Raw genomic sequence first — 19,119 nt, 5'->3', positions numbered from 1 at the left:
TGAAGGTGGTCACAAGTAAGTCATCCTCAAGACATCTGTACGGACATAAGTGTACACCTCAGGACTCTTTTTACGGCTCTTTTCCACTAGTACCTATTCAGCGGAGTTTGGCACAACTCTACTCGCTTTTTTGGCTTTTCCATTAGTAATGGTTACTTGGAACCGTTATTATTTTTAGTGCCTGGTTGGATCTGGTTCCAACCGTGGAGAGCCATGCTAAAAACGCACCGTCAGAAGACTGTCAGTCACTGACTGGGTAGGGAGCGGCTTCACTAGTCACAGCATACACATTATATTAACTAATATCTTCAACCATTAAATCATCTGCTGGGCTTATTGTGTATATAAGCACTATAGCAAGCTAGCATTGGGTAGCGTCAGCTTACCCTCATACGTCCTGTAGCTGGTACCCTTGAGTTGGATACCGCACCATGGCTTCCCTCTCTCTCCTGTACTGATCCAGAGTGTTTCGCCTTGCAGCCAGACGCCTTCTCTGGCTCTCTTCTTTCACTCTGAGTCTGACTATAGCCATAGACTGAGCAGCAGTCAAGGCTGTTGCTGTGTTTGTGTCACATACAAACACGTCATGTTACTTTTTTGGACTGTGGGCCGCCTTGCTATTGGTGATCCTGCCCACATTGAGATGGTACTCAATTGTAATTGAGTACCAACGAACCAAACCCTAACCAGCTTTGCAGTTCGATGGTATGATTTAGAGAAGACAGATCATCTGTGACACCTGGAGGCTGAAGGATTGAAGCAACTCAAGGACTGTAGTTGTTAATAATTCAGATTTTAGCACTTACCTTTATTCCAGGACGTTATTCCAGCTTACATATATTTTACAAGATGAAATCCAGCTGCTGCTACACGGACTTCACTATGGCAATAAACATTGTGCCGTTTTATTATCGGAAGATCTTCGGTCACAAAATCTCTTTACATCCCCTCTAATACCCCTTTAAATAGTGCCTATACAGCAGTAAGGCAGTGGACAAAGAGTTGCCTGTGTTTAGAGAAAAGCTGATTCTGAAGTTTTTGTGATTGGACTTTGCTTGTTTGTGTTCCTTCTGACATGTTGTGGCTGTGAACTAAATGTAGAAACAATCACAAAGAAATCCTTCAAAAAATCTTTACAACCAGATAAAGGTTTGGACGCACCTTTGTCATTTGATGGATTTTTATTATTTTTATTACTATCTACATTGTAGATACATAGTAAAAATGTCAAAACTATCAAGCGAAGGTATATAGACATATGTAGTAAACAAAAAGTTGTGATCTAACTCATCTTTTATATTTTAGATTCTTCAAATTAGCTCCTCTGGCATTTTCTCGATGAGCTTCATGTGGTCGTGAAGGAGTTCCCAGAGGTAGGAATAAAAATAAAGATAAACCATTAAATTAGAAGGTATCTCCAAGATTTTGACTGGTAGTGTTAGTGTAACTATATTTATTGTATCAATGTAGCCAAACGATCAAGAAATAACTTTTCAAACTGGGATGAAAGGTTTCCCTGAAACATTCGAAATGACCAGTGATACCAGCAGCTAACCAAAGCTGCTAAAAGACCCGGGCTTTGCCTTCTCAGAGGAATTTTCAGGTTGCTGGGTAGAGTGAATTTTTCCCAGATTGTGCATGCTATCTTTATATCCCCATCCCTTTATACTTTAGCGGGCCGCCTGTGAGTAAGCTGCTGCATTATCCATAAGGTCCCAGGCAAGCTAAAGTAGACCGTCATATGCAGTACAAAAACATCTCAACTACAGTTTTCCCAAGCTGTGAGGGGGAGATGACACGTTTATTGATTTTTAATAGTTAACATGCTTAACAACAGAATTTGGCAGAAAAGATATGTCTCATGGGAAAGGAATTATATTTTCTTAAAACAGTCCTCAGTTTTAGTATAAAATCTCTGTCTCCATCTATCTTGAGCAGCCATACGGGCTGCTTTGTTCTGATGTAATTTCAGTGCTTGCCACAGTGGTGCTCCAGAATTAAAGATGTACCTTTCCAAAAAAAGCACTTTACTCCACATTTTGTAAAATTTTCACTTAGCAGTGAAGTATGTTGAGATTTGAGAGCACTGATGCTCAGCCTGGTTTCTTCAAAAACACTCTACAGAAATTAGGTAGTGTAGCATTTTTGAGATACGTTCAACTATTTGAAGGTATCGGGAATAAATAACATTTTAATCCATCTCATATCTAGTGAAAAATCTGAAATTATTTTCTTATTTATTTCATTCAGTTTGATTTAAAAATAGTTTATGAATCCTGAAAGGGAAATTTATTATTGTACCTCATATTATCAAAGTTTCTTCAGAGTCATTGTAGATGGTGATGACTGACCAGAAAGGGTCTTCTGTGGCGGTCTGTATTACAATGGATTTGAAGAAAGTGCTCATGGTTGTCCAATATGTTAATTTAAGAGCATTCTTCTTTGCACAGTCATCTCAGGAGTCCCCAGACCAGAGGTCACTGGCTCTGATTTGTCTATTTCAACACAATGGTTATCTGAAACTCTTCACCATTTTCCTAAAAGGTGATGGAAAAATCTGAAGGCCATTTATCATATTAATTAGCTGTTTTCTCACTTGATGCCTGACCACCATGGTTTCACTCGGAAAAATGTCACAACAGCTGAGTGTTCGAACTTTCTTCAAGAAACCCAATAACGACGACGGTGTTGATAAGAGGTGAGTAAAACAGGGACTGATCCAGTGGAAGATGAAGAAAAAACAAGTAATCAGCAAGCAAGCGGCAGTACAGAGTTCGGTGAGAGCAATCCCACTTGAGACACTTGATTTACACACAAGCAGGTGCGAATTTCATGGTGCAGTGGTCCAAACGGGCCAGGAGGAAGTTGTGAGACTGTGCGTTCAGGTCACTGCAGGTAATCTGTTCGCATTTCAAGTACAACTTCATTTAATTGTTTATATGTAGTTACTGGGACCACAGTCAGTCAGTGTTTTTTGTCACTGCGGAGAAAAAGTTACATGTATTCATCTGGTTGATGTGGATGATCTGTTTAGATTGTTCGCAATCAATATTAATTCAAACGAATAAAAAAAAATTTTCCATTGAATGTTTAATCATTATTTTAGAAAATAAAGTGATGGTTAAAAATGGATTATGACAGAATTATTTCGACCTAGTCAGTCAAAATGACACACAACGAAAACGTCTAGCTGGATTACTCTGGAAACAAATTGGATAAGAAGGAATAAAATGGCTCTTAAAGTCAGGGTGATGATGACATTGTCGGAGGTGCGAAAGAAAATACAAGAACAAACTTGATAAGAACGTCACACAAAAATTAAACAAAAGTAACAAACGGTGTACAATGCCACAAACATGTTTATTACAACCTAAATCTGGCAAGGTGTGACTTGCTTTGAATATATTGGGCAACTTCTTGGGTGTGTTTCTCTTTGTCCTTCTTCTGACTCAGCACTCAGAACTCAGCTTTGGGAGCTGGCAGCTGCCAGGGAAGGACATGTCACAAGCCTGATTAGAAATCAGAAGATATCAGACGTTTGGTCACATGCTATTTGGCATGCTATGTGAAAATATATTCAATTTTTGTGTTTAAACTCACAAAGGGAGAGCAATAATGTAAACTATCTATTATTGTGGATTAAATACCATCTGACTGGAGCTGCTTGCAATGTCAACATTTCAAAACATGTATCTGTTGTGCAACAACAGGTTTGATTTGGCTATGAATAACTATTAGTAAGTGCCAAAGGCAATTATTAACAAAGTTAGTCATTTTAATCAAAATCACTTAGTCGGGACACTACCTGGTTATCAGGAATTAATAAACAGCTCTTTATCTCTGTCAGTTATTGTTTTATGAATACGTACCTGGTGAGAATGCCAAGAGACTCTTAACTAGGCTAGTAACGTTCAAGTAAACAACTATGGAAAAAGAATAAAAAAAGCTTGTAAACTATGAAAAAAAAACCCAAAAGGGAACAAATAAGAATAAAACTCAAACACCAATAACCAATAAAACGATTCAGGGATCTCACAGTTCAGTGTGAATATCTATGTTTAAGAACCAAGGTTTATTTTGAGGAATTGAGAATGAAGCCAAACTGGAAAAATTTGCATTTCTTGCGAAAATGCTGTGTGAATGCTGTTTGCTGAATTTTTTAGCTGAAAGCTGGCAGAAACAAGCTGAAACTGACCGCAGAAAATCTGCTGAAATCTGATAAATTAGTAGAAATAGCAGAAACATTAGCAAAGAAAAACTGTCATCTGATCTGTCTAAGCAGGAAGACTATTAGCTATAAAACAGCTTAACAATGTAAAGTTACCTCAAAACTACTTGTTGAAACAGTTGTTGAAATGCAAGAACTGACAAAAACTTTAAAAAAGTAGGAAAGAGCTGCCCATAGATGAGCTGAAAAAGCATAGACTGAAGCAAAAATATAGCCCAAGAAGTTGAAGTCAGTGCTAAAATACATAAAAAATAGCAGAAAATTCAGAAAAAGAATGAACTAACAACAAATACGCTGAAGTAAGCTTTATTTTAAAAGGCCAACATGGTCCTATTTCCAACACTGGGTGTGCGCCAACTGTAGTGTGAAGCCAAGTCCTCCAATTTTCTATAGTTTAAAATGTAAAGGTTTTTATTTTGTAGAGCATGTTTTGTCTTATTTTGAAAATCTAGCAGGGTTGTCCTTTTAAGTCTGGGTTATTTCCATTAGTCATATAGAACCTGCTTGCTCGTCTGAAATCATCGTTTATGCTATTATCAGCTTTAAAAAAAATCATTTGTAAATATGGAAGGTTGATGTTCAGTGTGAAAAAAGGCTTTTATTTTGTAGAGTACGTGTAGGTCTTATTTTGAAAGTCTAGTGTGGTTGTCAGCTATGACTGACTTATTGTGAACACTCATGGAAGCTTCTGGCCTGAGCTCAGCCTCAGAGCTACTCTCTGTCAGAGGTTACTTTAGTTCACTGGCAGCTGTGTTCTGTTGCTATGGTAATTAATGAGCGCCCAACAGCTGCTGTTTCTCACTCACGCAGCACCACACTTTGTGTCTCATCATGGCCTGGCTTTATAACATGGTGGCACATGCTCCCGAACTACTGCCCATAACTAGGAAACCGTAGGGGCTATCGACGTCATTCTTGGACCGGTTTTCTCAGAACGGACAGGGAAACGATAATATCAATCGTTTTTTGTTGAAAATACAATAATAAAGGCGCAACACTTGGTGAAAAGAAAGGGAAAAATGGAGAAAAACACAAGAATGCCTGAACATGCTCTCAAACAACGTCTAATAACTCAAAAACTATAAGGACTATCGATTTGATTCATGCAACGTATGAATCAGCAGGCCTTGCTGAACAATCATGCAGCTTCTCAAGTTTTTACTAAAATCTGTCTGGGAGGCGTGACACTGAAAAAGTGGATAATTTTGACCATTTTTAACCTGAGTGAAGGTGAATTTTTCACTCTCAAACAAACCTACTTCATGAGAAAACGATAAAAGGTATCCAGACCGTTGGTATCAGCAGGGATCGGTGCACAATCCTGGAGATTTTCATGTGTCTACATAAATCCATGTAGGAGATGTGAGTGTAATAAAGTCGATGATTTACAATTTTTTTAATTTTAAGCTTTCTTAGGAATGGCAGATTTGGTACTCTGAAACAAACCTATTTCATGATAAAACGGTAAAACATGTCAAAATAATTCCTTCACTGTGAGCGCCAGCAAGGTCTGAAGATTAATTGGTGCAAAGCTCATGTCTGTACATCGAACGGTTTAGGAGAGGCGACAATTCGAAAACATGTAAGTTTAAGGATTTTCTGCTCTGATTTTTTTCTCAAATTCCTCTAGGTTTCCATTCAGGATGTGTTGACTTTGCGTTGCTCCCGGGCGTGTTGCGTGAAATCCGTAAGTCCCACATGAATGAGGGTGACATTTTCTGAATCGGGAAAGAGAATCCTATATTTTGATACATAATTTGTGCCAGTAGAGTGAAAATTGAGCGAGTGAGGAGAGTTTGTTCTTTCTCAGGTTATTCAAAAACCTAGAGTGTACACTCTAGCAACTGACGAATTCTGCCATTGGATTACATTATAAAATCGAAAACTTCAAAAATTTTGCGTAAAATTTGAATCGCGATTGTAGAAGAACCACAACAGATATGAAAAAGCTGAATTATTTGAAGATAGCTTAATGGCTTGTGAACATTTTAAATGTTGAATGGGGTTTCTAGCTGAAAGTATGTAGAAGTAGTAAGCTGTGAAAGAGCACAAAGTTTTAGCTGAATTTTGCGGACTTTTTAAGATTTTCCATTCATTTCAATGGGCCAAAAATCGGCACAAAAAGCTGAATATTTTAAAAAGTATAAAAAGTATTAATACCAAAAGTCATAGCCATTATGTCCTAAATGACTGGAACATTTTAAAAGTTCAATGGCTGAAATAGCACAAAGTATGAAGGAGGAGATAGGTGCCAAAAAAAGTGTTAGATATACATAATAATAAAGAGAAACAGGATCTCAATAGTGTGAATGCCTCCAGCATTCACACAATTAGCTCTAATTACTAAAAAAGAACCAAAGTTGCTACGTGTTCAAAACAACCAATTTACAATGCAAAGCAGAAGGGAAAATAAAACACAATTTTAATCAAATAATGATTCAAAAATAATTTGCTGAGTTAGAAATAATTAACGTTTTGGACAATTGATGCTTAATGTTGTGTTAACTAGGTATCACATTGACTAATTGAATGGAGTGATGGATGACTAGGCGAAAAGCAGATATGGATTCAAAATTTGGTGGATGGACGACAGGCACAATGACATCACCTCCAGGATTAGTGGCTCAGCTAACAACAAAGAAAATAGCAGTTGCTGCTCTTTAACAACCCCTCTAAGTCCCACATTTGCCTTTAAGTACCACTAAAACAAATATAAATGTTCGTATGCTCCCTTGCAGTGTTAACAGAATACGTTGTGTTGTAAACACAGCAGAACTAATGGAGTCCACTATCTTAGCATTAGTAGAGCTTTAGCTTTAGCATTGGCAGCTTGGATAACAGAGACAGAATTTAGCACATTTATAAGAACTATGCCAACATATTTTATGCCGGTTTGTGCGAAGAAAGAAACAGAAAATATAGATAAAATGTAAAATGCTCAACCCACTCATTGGGCTAAAGTTTGAATCACAGATAACCTCAGCTCTTGCTTGCTTCTACCCAACACATTGTACGCATCAAATCAAAGCAAAACACAAGGAAATAAACAATATTTTAATTGCTTTAGGCTAAACTATTTTTTCCTGCCCAGACCCAACCTCCTACTCTTGCTCTCAACTGTTCTAATAAACAGGATAGCACGGGGAATTCTGCAGGTCAAATGAAGAGAGAAGACATGACGGCTGCTGTCAGTCTTATGACTGGGGCAAGCATCCGCTCAAACTGGCACAAATGTCAGGTGTGCAGGTCAGTTTTGAAACCCATCTTCTTTAATTCCTACCGCGTTGAAACATAGTAGCAAGATGCCGGAGCTTGATGACCTGCACAGGTTTCGTCTTACAGGTGTTCCTTTGAATGCAAAAAGAGAATATCAAACCGATACAGTTAATATGGAAAAGGATAATACGCTCCCATGCTTGTTGTTTCTGTCGTCTCCGACTTTGACTCTCCAAGAGATGAGGTCATGGTTTGCGCAGAAAAACCAAGTATTTAGCGGTGCCCGAGTTGAACCATAGTTCGTGCCCTGGAATCTCTGTTTTGGTGGAAACACGTGACACTGTTTCAAAATCATGTTCAGGCATGTTCAGAATGGGCTGCGTTGGTGGTATTTGTGGTTGCCCACTGCAATGGGGTGGGGCAGGGCACCACTGAAATCTGTGTAAATTTTTGGATTCTGTGTACTAGCCTTTGGAGAAATAAACTTTATTCTAGGTTCTTCCTTATAAACTGCAAACCTGTTATCCCAGTCAATATCATGTAGTCAGTAAGGCTGCTGCTGGGCTTGATTTTGCAATGATTTTACCTAGGAGGTGAGGAGTTACCCCCACTGGGATGCAGCTGTTTTAGAAAAAATATTTTTTACCAAGACAGAGACTGATGATTGTCACTCAGAATTAGCTTTATTAATATCTTGCAAGTAAGAAGGATTTTTTTACACCACTGGACATGTGCCCAGGAGTTCCGCCAAATCATTCTGACCAGGCAAAGCAAAGGTTCTCCTTATAACAGCTTCAACAGCTTTCAAAGTGATTCTCATAGGATCCAGACTCACAGGGGAGGTAGACGAGGTGAAACCTGTTGTAATTCTCTCCAAGAAATTGGACCTTACACAGTGTGGCATACATATTATCTCATATCTTAGGTCATCTTAGGTGCTCTGGAGGAGGCTGAGGAGCCATCTCTCTAAGACCAAACAGACACATCTGTCTTAACAATTGCCATAGATCAAATATGTAACATAACAACACAGAAGGGTTTGAATACTTTTATCAGATCCTGCAGAATATAAAGTAGAAAACAAGGCAAGGCATTAAACATTTCTTTAACATTCACCCTCTCCATAAATGAAACTTATTTCATATGTTATTGAACATTGAACACTGATTTAAAAAATAATAAAAGTAACTGCGTGACAATGAAAGTATAATAAAATTGGATGAAATAAAAGTAAGTAATGAAATTGATTAACATAAAAATTAATACAAGTAAATAATGAAATAATGTAAATGGAGAACTAATGACTTAAAAACTAAAAACTACCTTAATGTGATTCTCTGCTTGAGCAAAACAATCTGTCAGATAGAAACTGTCAAATAATTATGTATAAAACACCCATCAAACAACCCAGGGGAAAAAAAGGCGATCAGCAACAATGTAAGAAATAAGCAGATTAAATGAAAACAAAAACACAAATGATATAGAGTTGAAAACAAAAATCAAGTGTAGTAAGGAATATTAGAATAAAATAAATAAATAAAATCATGAATCACCAATCATCAACTGTGTGATGATCTGATCTCACTTTCCTTCAGATCCTCGATCTTTGCATCAACTTCCTTTATTCTCTCCTGAGCTTTTGAGAGCTCAACATTTGCTACTTGTTGCAGAGCCATCTGATGATCAAATTGAAAATATTTTTTAGCTTCCAGTTGTGATCTCTGTTGATACAAGGTAAGCTGACCAACATCTGAAATTCTAATCTCTTTAGTTGGATTTTCAGTTAAGGTGACTAATTTGTGAATCTTTTCATCACATGTAGCAAGGTTGAAACTGTTCAAATTATTTCATTCATCTATAGACAAGCGCATGAGACAAACAACCTTCTGCATCTCTATGTCTGTGGAGTCCATAATGCGCAGAACTTCATCTGTGTGAGATTCTGACTCATCATCCTTGCGGACACTACAAAAAACAACAACAAACGGTCATGAAACAGTTGCTGAAAGTAACAACATGCATTCAAGGAAATGTATGTGCAGCTATATATATATGTATATTTAACTATACATATAGTGTGAACAATATATGTGTGATTAACCTATTGAAATAATAAAAATGGAATACATTCTTTATAATAAATAAATAAGGTCCTTTTGATAAAATGGGAAATTTACCATTTTTACCAGTTTTACTATTGTTGATGCTGCTGCCCATTAGTTGTGGGGATGAGGTCTGCGGTGCCTGTCACGACGGCAATCCCCGAACCTGGTGGTGGACACCAGCAGTAAAGGATGCTGTCAAGCTGAAGGAGTATAATTGGTTCTGGATGGCCTGTAGGACTTCTGAGTTGGCTGACGGGTACTGTGAGGCCAAGCATGTCACGGCTCGGGATGTGGCAGAGGCAAAAACTCGGGCCTGGAAGGAGTTCGGTGAGGCCACTGAGGACTACCGGTCGGCCACGAAGCGATTTTGGCAAACTGTCCGGAGCCTCAGGAGAGGGAAGCAGTGCTTCACCAACACTGTCTACATTGGCCATGGGGAGCTGCTGACCTCGATTGGGGATATTTTTGGGCGGTGGAAGGAGTACTTCGAGGTTCTCCTCAATCCTGCCATCACGCTTTCCCTGGTGGAAGTAGAGACTGGGGACTCGGAGCTGGACTCTTTCATCAGCCAGGCTGAAGTCACTGAGGTGGTTAAAAAGCTCCATGGTGGCAAGTCTTCATGAGTGGATGAGATCCGCCCTGAGTACCTCAAGTTTCTGGGTGTTGTGGGGCTGTTGTGGTTGACACACCTCTTCAACATTGTGTGGCGGTCAGGGATAGTGCCTTTGGACTGGCAGACCGGGGTGGTGGTCCCTTTCATAAGAAAGGGGAACAGAGGGCGTGTTCCAACTACAGGGGAATCACACTCCTCAGCCTCCCTGATAAGACCAATGTTATTGCAGAAGAAAGTCCGGCCAATAGTTGAACGTCGGCTTCAGGAGGAGCAGTGTGATTTTCGTCCCAATTGTGAAACACTGGATCAGATCTACGCCTTCTACAGGGTGCTGGAGAGTTCATGGGAGTTGCTCAACCAGTCCACGTGTTTTGTGCACCTGGAGAAGGCATTCGACCATGTCCCTCGTGGTGCCCCGTGGGGGCGATCCAGGAGTACATAGTCAGGGGCCCTTTATTAGGGGCCATCCGGTCTCTGTACAAGCGGAACAGGAGTTTGGTCCGTATTGCCGCACCAAGTCGAACCTGTTCTCGGTGCATGTTGGACTCCATCAGGGCTGCCCCTTGTCACTTTTATGGACAGGATTTCTAGGCACAGTCGAGGGCTTGCCCTGAAGAGGGCAAGCCCCTTTGAAGAAGTACCTACAAATGTCTGAAACTGTAACAAGAACAGATGGTAAGGAGGGGGGAGTGCCTGACCTGTCTCAACCAACCAGCTAGCACTTATGATGAACTCCTATGACATGTTTTGAGATATTTAAGTGGGATAATTAAAATCATTTTTAGTCTGCACAAATATCTGTTCTAAAGTTATTTAAAAAACTGGTTTGTGTTAGTTTGTCTTTAAACTTCACAGCAACCCTAACGTTTCTTTGTAGGTTTCAGTCTCAATCCTCACCCAATTAGCAGGTAGTTGTAGCACCTCCTTTTAGCATCCCTTCTTCAGAAGCATCCCCTCTTTGCTTTTACGATGGTGAGTTGTAATCCCCGACTGTTTCAGGCATAAAAGGTGAATGAATGTCAGCTCTATTGGTTGGGACCTTTTAAAGCAACAGAGGCATTGCAATCAGGTGGAGATCCTCCTGTTAAACACGGATACTCTCTGTGAAGCCAGCCCTGAACTAAGAATGGGAAATACTCCAGATATAGGAGCCAGGGCAAAGACAAGGCATTAAAAGTCAACCACATGCACATGAAATGTGCATGTGGTTGACGAATAAATTCTTTGACAATCCTACAATTTGATTTCCTGGATTTGTTCTTCTCATTTCCTCTCTCATGGTTGAAATGTACCTATGATGAAAATTTCAGACCTCTCTCATCTTTGTAAGTAGGAGAACTTGCACTAAATACTTTTTGGCCCCACTGTATCATATCTTAAAAAACATAATTACACACGTGTACTACCATGTTAAGAAAAAAGAATGGCTTTAACTCTCAAACAAGCAAAACAGAAATACATTTTGATAGCTTACCACTGACGTTTCTTTGCGGCTTTTAGCCTAAAGCTAGCATATCACACGTATGAAAACAAAGCGCATATATCGTGACCTGTGTAACCTATCACAACATAATGACAGAGCATAAACAGAGATGGTGTTAACGTTACAGAAGCCAAGTGTGCTTTTCATTCAGACATATGGGGAACGGACAGTCACTCTAACGTGGGTCAGTATGACAACGCAACACACTTGCTGCCTGGACAAAAATCCCTGCATGTTCTACACATAACAGTAACACCCTTAAGCAAATGAATTGATGTTAGTGCAATCATGCTAACTTTAGCCTGAAGTTAGTATTTTTGAATTAAATTTGCACCAGTTGTTATGTGGAAAACTTTAAAGTTACTAAGACATTTATCACAAGCCGGTTGTTGAGAAACATTGTGTATGTATATATGTTAACAGGACTTACTGTAACTTACCTTTAAAAGAATATCAGCGTGGTAAGTCTTCAGGTGCTGTTTCAGATTTGTGGTATTTTGCCACCTAGTTTGTGGCCACATCTACCACCGTCCCCCTCTCTCTACAATACATTCAGTTTTTCTTTTGGATGGATCATATTTAAAGTATGTCTATAGATCCTTTCATGGTTTCCAACTATCAAGCCCAGGGCTGTAGCCAGACTTTAAAAAAATACTGAGGTCCACCACTCATTATCCCCCTGCACATCAGTTACAATGAAGACCAAAACTTAATTAAAACAGAATTTATTTAAAACATAAGTGACTTGAATGTGACTTGTATTAGTGTGTGTGTGGTTGTGTGTGTGAATCCATGGAGCGACATCATCTGAAGCAATAGAGGACTCAGGGCACAACCATAATGACTCACTGAAATGACCTGGCTGGATGTAGCCTAGAATTTTGTTTGTTGTGACAGCAGAGATGATGGTGTCAAAAGCCTATATACAGTGTTGCAGGCTGCTTGATTTGCTGGATTTTGAAGATCTCCCTGAATCCACTTCTATTAGTGCAGAGTGAACAGCACTGAATCGATCCAGGAAAGCACCCACTATCTTTCCTCTGGACCCACAGCGTGTGTCTAACATGAGTGGGATGCCTCCTGTATTTATTTTCTTACTTGTCTTGGTTTCTTTGCTTCCTTGTGGTTGTTCTTGTAACATGTTCCTCCTGACAGCACATGCAGAGAATGAAACTGCAACATCCTCAATGGTAGTCATGGTGTTCCTGATAAAAGGAATGTCAGAACAGCCATGGACTACCACAAGATTGAGTTAGTGACTTTGGCAATGTGCAACTAATGCTCGTGGTTGAAGCTCTCGAATGCGCTGTTGCACACCACTCACATGCCCACTTGTAGTGCTGGCTCCATCATTGCCCTGCCCTCTGAGATACTTAATCTCAAGGCCCCACTTCTCCAACTGAGACAGGGTGGCTTCTGTAATAGATGCAGCATCTGTTTTGACAAGAGGTTTTGACAAGAGGAGTGAATGCAAATAGACAGTTGTTCTATCCCTTTTACATCCATTGACTCATCTGAAAGGACTGTGAAAAACCAGGCCTTTTTAATTTCTTTAACTGTGTCTTCCTGAATCTCAGCTTCACAGCATGTCATCAAATAATGCCAAATACATTGGACCAACCTGTGGTCCAATGTATTTGGCATTATTTGGTGCCGTCTCAAGATTATGTTTCAGTGTGGTGTTGAGTGAAGCTTTCCACGTGAGAAAATGATTAAAGTCGCCATCTTCATTTTGTCCTGACCAGTTTTCACTGAGTGCAATGTTTCTCCTTGCCAGGTTAATAACAACATCTAAAATGGAAAGGAGAACTTTGCGATTTGTTCTAACCTTCTCCGCCTAGGCATTGCTCAGTACAGCAATAATGTTTTTTTGTTGTCCTTGTGCAACTGACAAAAATGTGTCCGCTCAGAGGCCTTTTGGTGTCCTGGACTACAACTATGACTTGAAATGACTCCTCACTTGTTTCCAACTGCATTTTTCCAATCTCGAAATCCTTCATTGATGAAAACTGCATTAGTTGTTTTTGTGCTAAATGACATACAAATAGCACAGTAAGCAGAATCTTCTGAAACTGATTATCCAAGCCATGGATATTTCTCCTCCCACTTCATGTTGTAGTGTAAATGTTTTTCACCAAACTTTGATTGGGGGAAATTATGGTTAGAATTGCTAAAACTTATGCTTAAGAAAGGAGAATTTATTTTCATCTGTTCTTGTTTTATCCTTCTATCTGGCTGGATCACGTTCAGTTGGAGAGATGTCTTGGAATGACATCAGCTTTCTCACCCCTCATCTTACTCTGCACTCCCTCTGTCCCTTCTCCAGCATGGTCACCTCCAGCTCTCCATTAGGTTGTTCTATTTTCTCTTCCATGTTCTTACTTTCAGGGTGCTGTTTTGTGTCAAACCACTCCTCTGTCATGTCTCTCATATCTTCTTGTTCTCTCATCTATTCTCTCCTCTTCCTCCATCTCTGTCCTCTTTTTCTCTCTTTATGTCCTCTTCCTCTCTCTCTCTTTCCTCTTTCTTCTGCAGTTTCTTACCTCTATACTCACACTCTCACCTGTCTCTCCTGACAAATCAAAAACAGACTAAAGTTATCCACCTGTCATAGTATGTCTTTATGTCTGAATTGATTTTAGATTTGACCCACTGCAATATTTTTCTAAAAGAGCACAAACATAAATAAAGTGTGCTTTATTAAGTAATACACATATTTTATAGTGAAACTGTAATTGTTTACTGTATTCTTTGCAGTCAAATTTAGCCTGGATATCACCTTAATAACTTTACGCATCTATCCATGGTCAGTAGTAGTCTAGAGTGAATGTAATAAAAGCCAATCAGTTTTTGTTTGTTTTTAACAACTCAGGGACATGGGTCTCAGCAACGTATCCTGGCTGGAGTGGATGGACAGCAGCCATCTATTTAATTAATCTCTCTTACCTTCATCACTTCCCTGACTTTTCATCACACACTTTCTCTCAAAGCTGAACTTTGTTTGACGCAGCCTTTTAATCGTCTGGATACAATTAACAAACTATCCATATACATTTATAAAACCAGTAAAAAATAAAAAAAATTCAAACCTAAAAAAAAAGAAAAAAACACTTTCTGTCTTAATTTAATGGATGGAAACATAACGCTTGAAATAGAAACATCATTATCCTGTCACAGCTGCTCATAAGCAATGTGCCAACATGACAACGAACCAAAGCACACAGCCAGGGCAACTAACGAGTGGCTCCATAAGAAGCATCTGAAGATCCAGGAGTGGCCTAGCCAGTCTCCAGACCTAAACCCAATCAAAAATCTTTGGTGGGAGCTGAAAGTCTGTGTTGCCCAGCAACAGCCCTGAAACCTGGAGGATCTGGAGAAGATCTGTATGGAGGACTGGTCCAAAATCCCTGCTGCAGTGTGTGCAAATCTCGTCAAGAACTACAGGAAGCATCTGATATGTTATTGCAAACAAAGGTTTCTGTTCCAAATATTAAGTTTTCTTTTCTGATGTATGAAATACTTATGTCATGCAATAAAATGCAAATTAATGACTTAAAAATCACACAATGTGATTTTCTGGATTTTTGTTTTAGATTCCGTCACTCACAGTTAAAGAGTACCTATGATAAAAATTAAAGACTTCTACATGCTTTGCAAGTGGGAAAACCTGCAAAATCAGCAGTGTATCAAATACTTGTTCTCCCCACTGTACACAGCAGAAAAATACTAAGGTCCGAACCTCTGAATCATCAATGCTAGTTACGACCCTGACCAAGCCCCTACCACCACGGTTGATCAATGAATTAATAAACTTGGTGGGGATAGGCTAGACCAAACAAGGATAAGATGGAGCTGCATTGCTGATACTTTTTAGCTTTTCACTGACAAATTACGAATTACGTCTTGTCAACGAAAACTCACACACGTCTCAACATGTTTTAGTCATCAAGAAACCATGTTTGGCTTGTCACCATCCTGTCATCGTCATGAAAAAGAGACATCAATGAAATAATTCATTTATTAATGTTAAAATTATCGTCATCACTGATGTAAACAACACTGCATCAACGTTCATGTACATGTAAAAATAGACAAACGCAAAAAAATGAAAGAGAAAGTCAACAGCATGACTGGAAACGTCCTGTTCACAGATGCTCTATATTCAGTTTGACTGAGTTTAAACTATTTTGCAAAGAATGGGCGGAGCAAAGTTGAAAACCGTTTTTAATTAAACTATGTATCATAGGTGTATCATTACTCACCATATATCACTTTCTTTACACTTCACAATTATGATTTATACTTGAGTTGATTTATCACATAAAATCCCAATATGATACAATGAGGTTTGTGGTTGTAATTCAATTATACTGTATTACTCCTAAAGGGAAATTAAACAGTAATGTGAGAGGATGTGAAAAAGGCCAAGGACCTGTAATACTTGACAAGGTTGTATCTTTACTTGAATGTTCATGTTAAGGATGATTCAGGATTCTGTGGGGTACCAGACTTAAGCAAGGACAAAAGGTGTTAACAAATTGGAAAAACTTCAATTTAATACTGTCAAAAATAGTTAACAAAAGGTTAACTTTAATACAAAAATAAGTCAGATAATAAATGACATGAGTTTGGGCCCAACTCAGCTGAGGTCAACTGAACAGTAACAAAAACTGACCTCCAGACAAAAAACAAAGGCTACATAAATAGGGGTGGAATGACCTAGACTCACCAAATGGGTAAGGCACAACATAAGAGGAACAACAAATGGAAAAAAATACATACAAATTAACAAAATTAACATAAATGATGCACATTAATCTTTAACTTAACACAAATAAGTGAATACTAAAGTGACAAAATAACTAACAACTTTAACAAGTTAAGTCCCCCCCCAAGTCTTTTGGAATAATGGCATGTTCCTGGCTTCCACCTCCAGCTGGTCTGCGTTTGCAGAACCTCAAAGAAAAAAAACAAGAATAAGTAAACCAGTCAGACAAATCTTAACTAATGTATGCACCCATTATAAAATATGTGTCTAAATAAAATAACTGTGAACTTATGTATAGTCATCTGAAACTAATAAATGTAAAACAATGAAACAATACTAACACTTTGTGGTGGTGGTAGAAGCATCCACCACACCTCTTCTGATTGTAGCACTAGGTAAAATATGTATGGGTTAACCAAACCTTACCACCAGATGTTTAAATATCAAATGTGACAAAGTCATGTCAGTCTGTTTTAAATTCTGCCTTGATGGACACTATTAGTTACTGACTTTGTGTTTTTCTTGTTCTAGCTGGAGATGGAAAAGCTTCAACTCCAGAGTCTGGAGCAGGAACACCGTAAGCTGACAGCACAGCTAAAAGACGAACGTGAGAAGAATAAGCACATTGTTATGATGCTGGTGCGTGAGTGCAAGCAGCTTGCCACTCGGGTGGTGGAGGAGTCGCAGCGCTTTGATGAGCTTCAAGCTCGCCTAGATGAGGAGAGTCGCACCTCTGGCCGGCTGCAGGAGGAACTGAGCACCGAGCGCCAGCGTAGCCAACAGATGGAGGCCAAGATGGAAAAGCAACTGTCAGAATTTGACACAGAATGTGAGCAGCTGCGTGCCAGGCTGGGCCGAGAGGAGGCAGAGAGTCAGGGCTTGCGGCAACAGGTGGAGCAGCTCAGAACTGAACGGGGTGATGGAAAAGATGATGCTACTGTTGCTCCACTTGCTGCTGCTGGAGGGGAACCTGCTGCTGCCACCAGTACACCGCCCAAACCTAAAGCTATGATATCTGTATCTATAGCCACAGAGCCAATAAGCTGTCAAACAGCGTCTTGTCAAACAGACGTGCCTCCCACTGAGGTTGAGGGTCCTAAGAAGACTCCTCTTACTATACCTGCCAAACCAACCCCTGCTAACTATGTGGGCCTTAGTTTGCCAAAGACAACTGGAAGAGGGATTGTCCACTGCAGCTCAGGAGGATTGGCACAGACAGAAAATGGCTCAGAGGGCCAAGTTTCCCATGGCCTACCTACTGGGGTCAGCCCCCGCGTCCAGGCAGCCCGCTACAAGTTTCAGGAACAGGACCAAAATGGAACGGCATCTCAGAGCCCTCCGGCCCGTGACCTTTCCCCAACCAACCGTGACAACTTTGCAGCCAAGCAGCAAGCACGTCATACTGTAACACAGGTCCTGTCACGCTTTACCAGCCCTCCTGCAGGAGGCCCTGGACCCCTCCGTCCTGGCCTGCCCCACTCTGCCTCAGAGGGTGGACCTTTTCCTGGCCGCCTGAGCCATCCTATTGGCCTCAAATCACCCACAGTGACCAGGATTGACCGGGGAAATCCTCCCCCTATACCTCCCAAAAAACCAGGGCTTTCCCAGACCCCCTCACCTCCTCATCCATCCATCAAGGTGGTGGGGGACAGCAGCCGGTCCCCTGGGGCTGGTCTAAAGCCTGCTACACCCCAGTTGCCACCAAAACCTGCCCTGGACCTGGTCCCAGCCCTGACTGCCTCTCAGGTGGGTGCCCGCCCCCGCTTGCCAGGGCCCAGCCAAGGCCCTCAGTGGCAGGCAGCAACAGCATGTGCAGAGTCCCCCCAAGACATGAGTCCTGCCACTACTGTCAGTAGCCCCTCCTCCATACACCCTCCCTCCACATCCTCCTCCATTAGTGCTTCATCTTCCTGTAGATCCCGTGCCTCAGCAGGCAGCCCCCTGGCAACAGCATCAGGTAAAGGGGGCTCCTACAAGTTCTGTCTCCCTCCAGCTCTTACTGCTGCCTTTTATTTTCCTCGACAGACTTTCAGATTATCTTCTGTAGGTCAAGATAGCATAGCATAGTGATCAAGTCACACTTGTGCAAGGCAGAATGTCTCATGGGCCAATTCAGTTTGTCACTGACTCTGTCCTACTCCAAATTACCTTACAAGGTCTGATGTTGCTCACTGCACTCTTCCTTTACTCATCTCTCTTCCTCTAATAAGTTGTTGTCTCTGGGCAGCTTACTTATCACATGTTGCAACCTCAGCCATGTCAGGATCAGACTCTGACAACATGGAGGAGAACTTTAGGGCAAACTGAGCATAGTGTTGAACTGAGGCAAACCAGAGATCCTTGGTGCTCCTGTGTATTCTGATTGGTTTGGCCTTTCTATAAGTAACCCCTGTCCTCTCTGAAGCTGATGCCAGAGGCTGCTTTCTCCTTCCCTTCCCTTTTTCCATTTCTTGTAGCATGCCATTATCACTTTGAACGCTTTTTCCTGTCTCATCTTCTATTAATGTGACCCACTAACCATTTGTTACTGACTGCCCTGTTTATGGAAATTTTAACAGTTTCTATGCTGACATTTTGCTGTTATCATATATTTTCACTTGCGTTGATTAAAGACAATACTAGTTTTTTTTTTCAAAAGCTTCAGCCACTTTTACTTCAAAAGGTTTTTGTTTTGCCTTGGTAATTTTTTTGCAGTGCTTTAAATCT

The 19,119-nt window shown here is 40.3% G+C and overlaps 1 protein-coding gene across 2 annotated transcripts in view; it reads left to right on the top strand.

The window, feature by feature from the left end:
- The window catches only part of cttnbp2 (cortactin binding protein 2), a 124,060-nt gene that overhangs the window by 56,262 nt on the left and 48,679 nt on the right, over positions 1–19,119 (top strand). For both annotated transcript variants that reach the window (XM_047350133.1, XM_047350127.1), the window contains exon 4: positions 16,945–18,370. In XM_047350133.1, the coding sequence (XP_047206089.1) occupies positions 16,945–18,370 (1,426 nt within the window). The remainder of the gene's footprint in view (positions 1–16,944; positions 18,371–19,119) is intronic.

Source organism: Girardinichthys multiradiatus, chromosome 2 (assembly GCF_021462225.1).
Source record: "Girardinichthys multiradiatus isolate DD_20200921_A chromosome 2, DD_fGirMul_XY1, whole genome shotgun sequence".
Classification (NCBI taxonomy): domain Eukaryota; kingdom Metazoa; phylum Chordata; class Actinopteri; order Cyprinodontiformes; family Goodeidae; genus Girardinichthys; species Girardinichthys multiradiatus.
The sequence above is the reverse complement of the archived record's forward strand: the minus strand, read 5'-3'. Positions and strand labels throughout refer to the sequence as shown.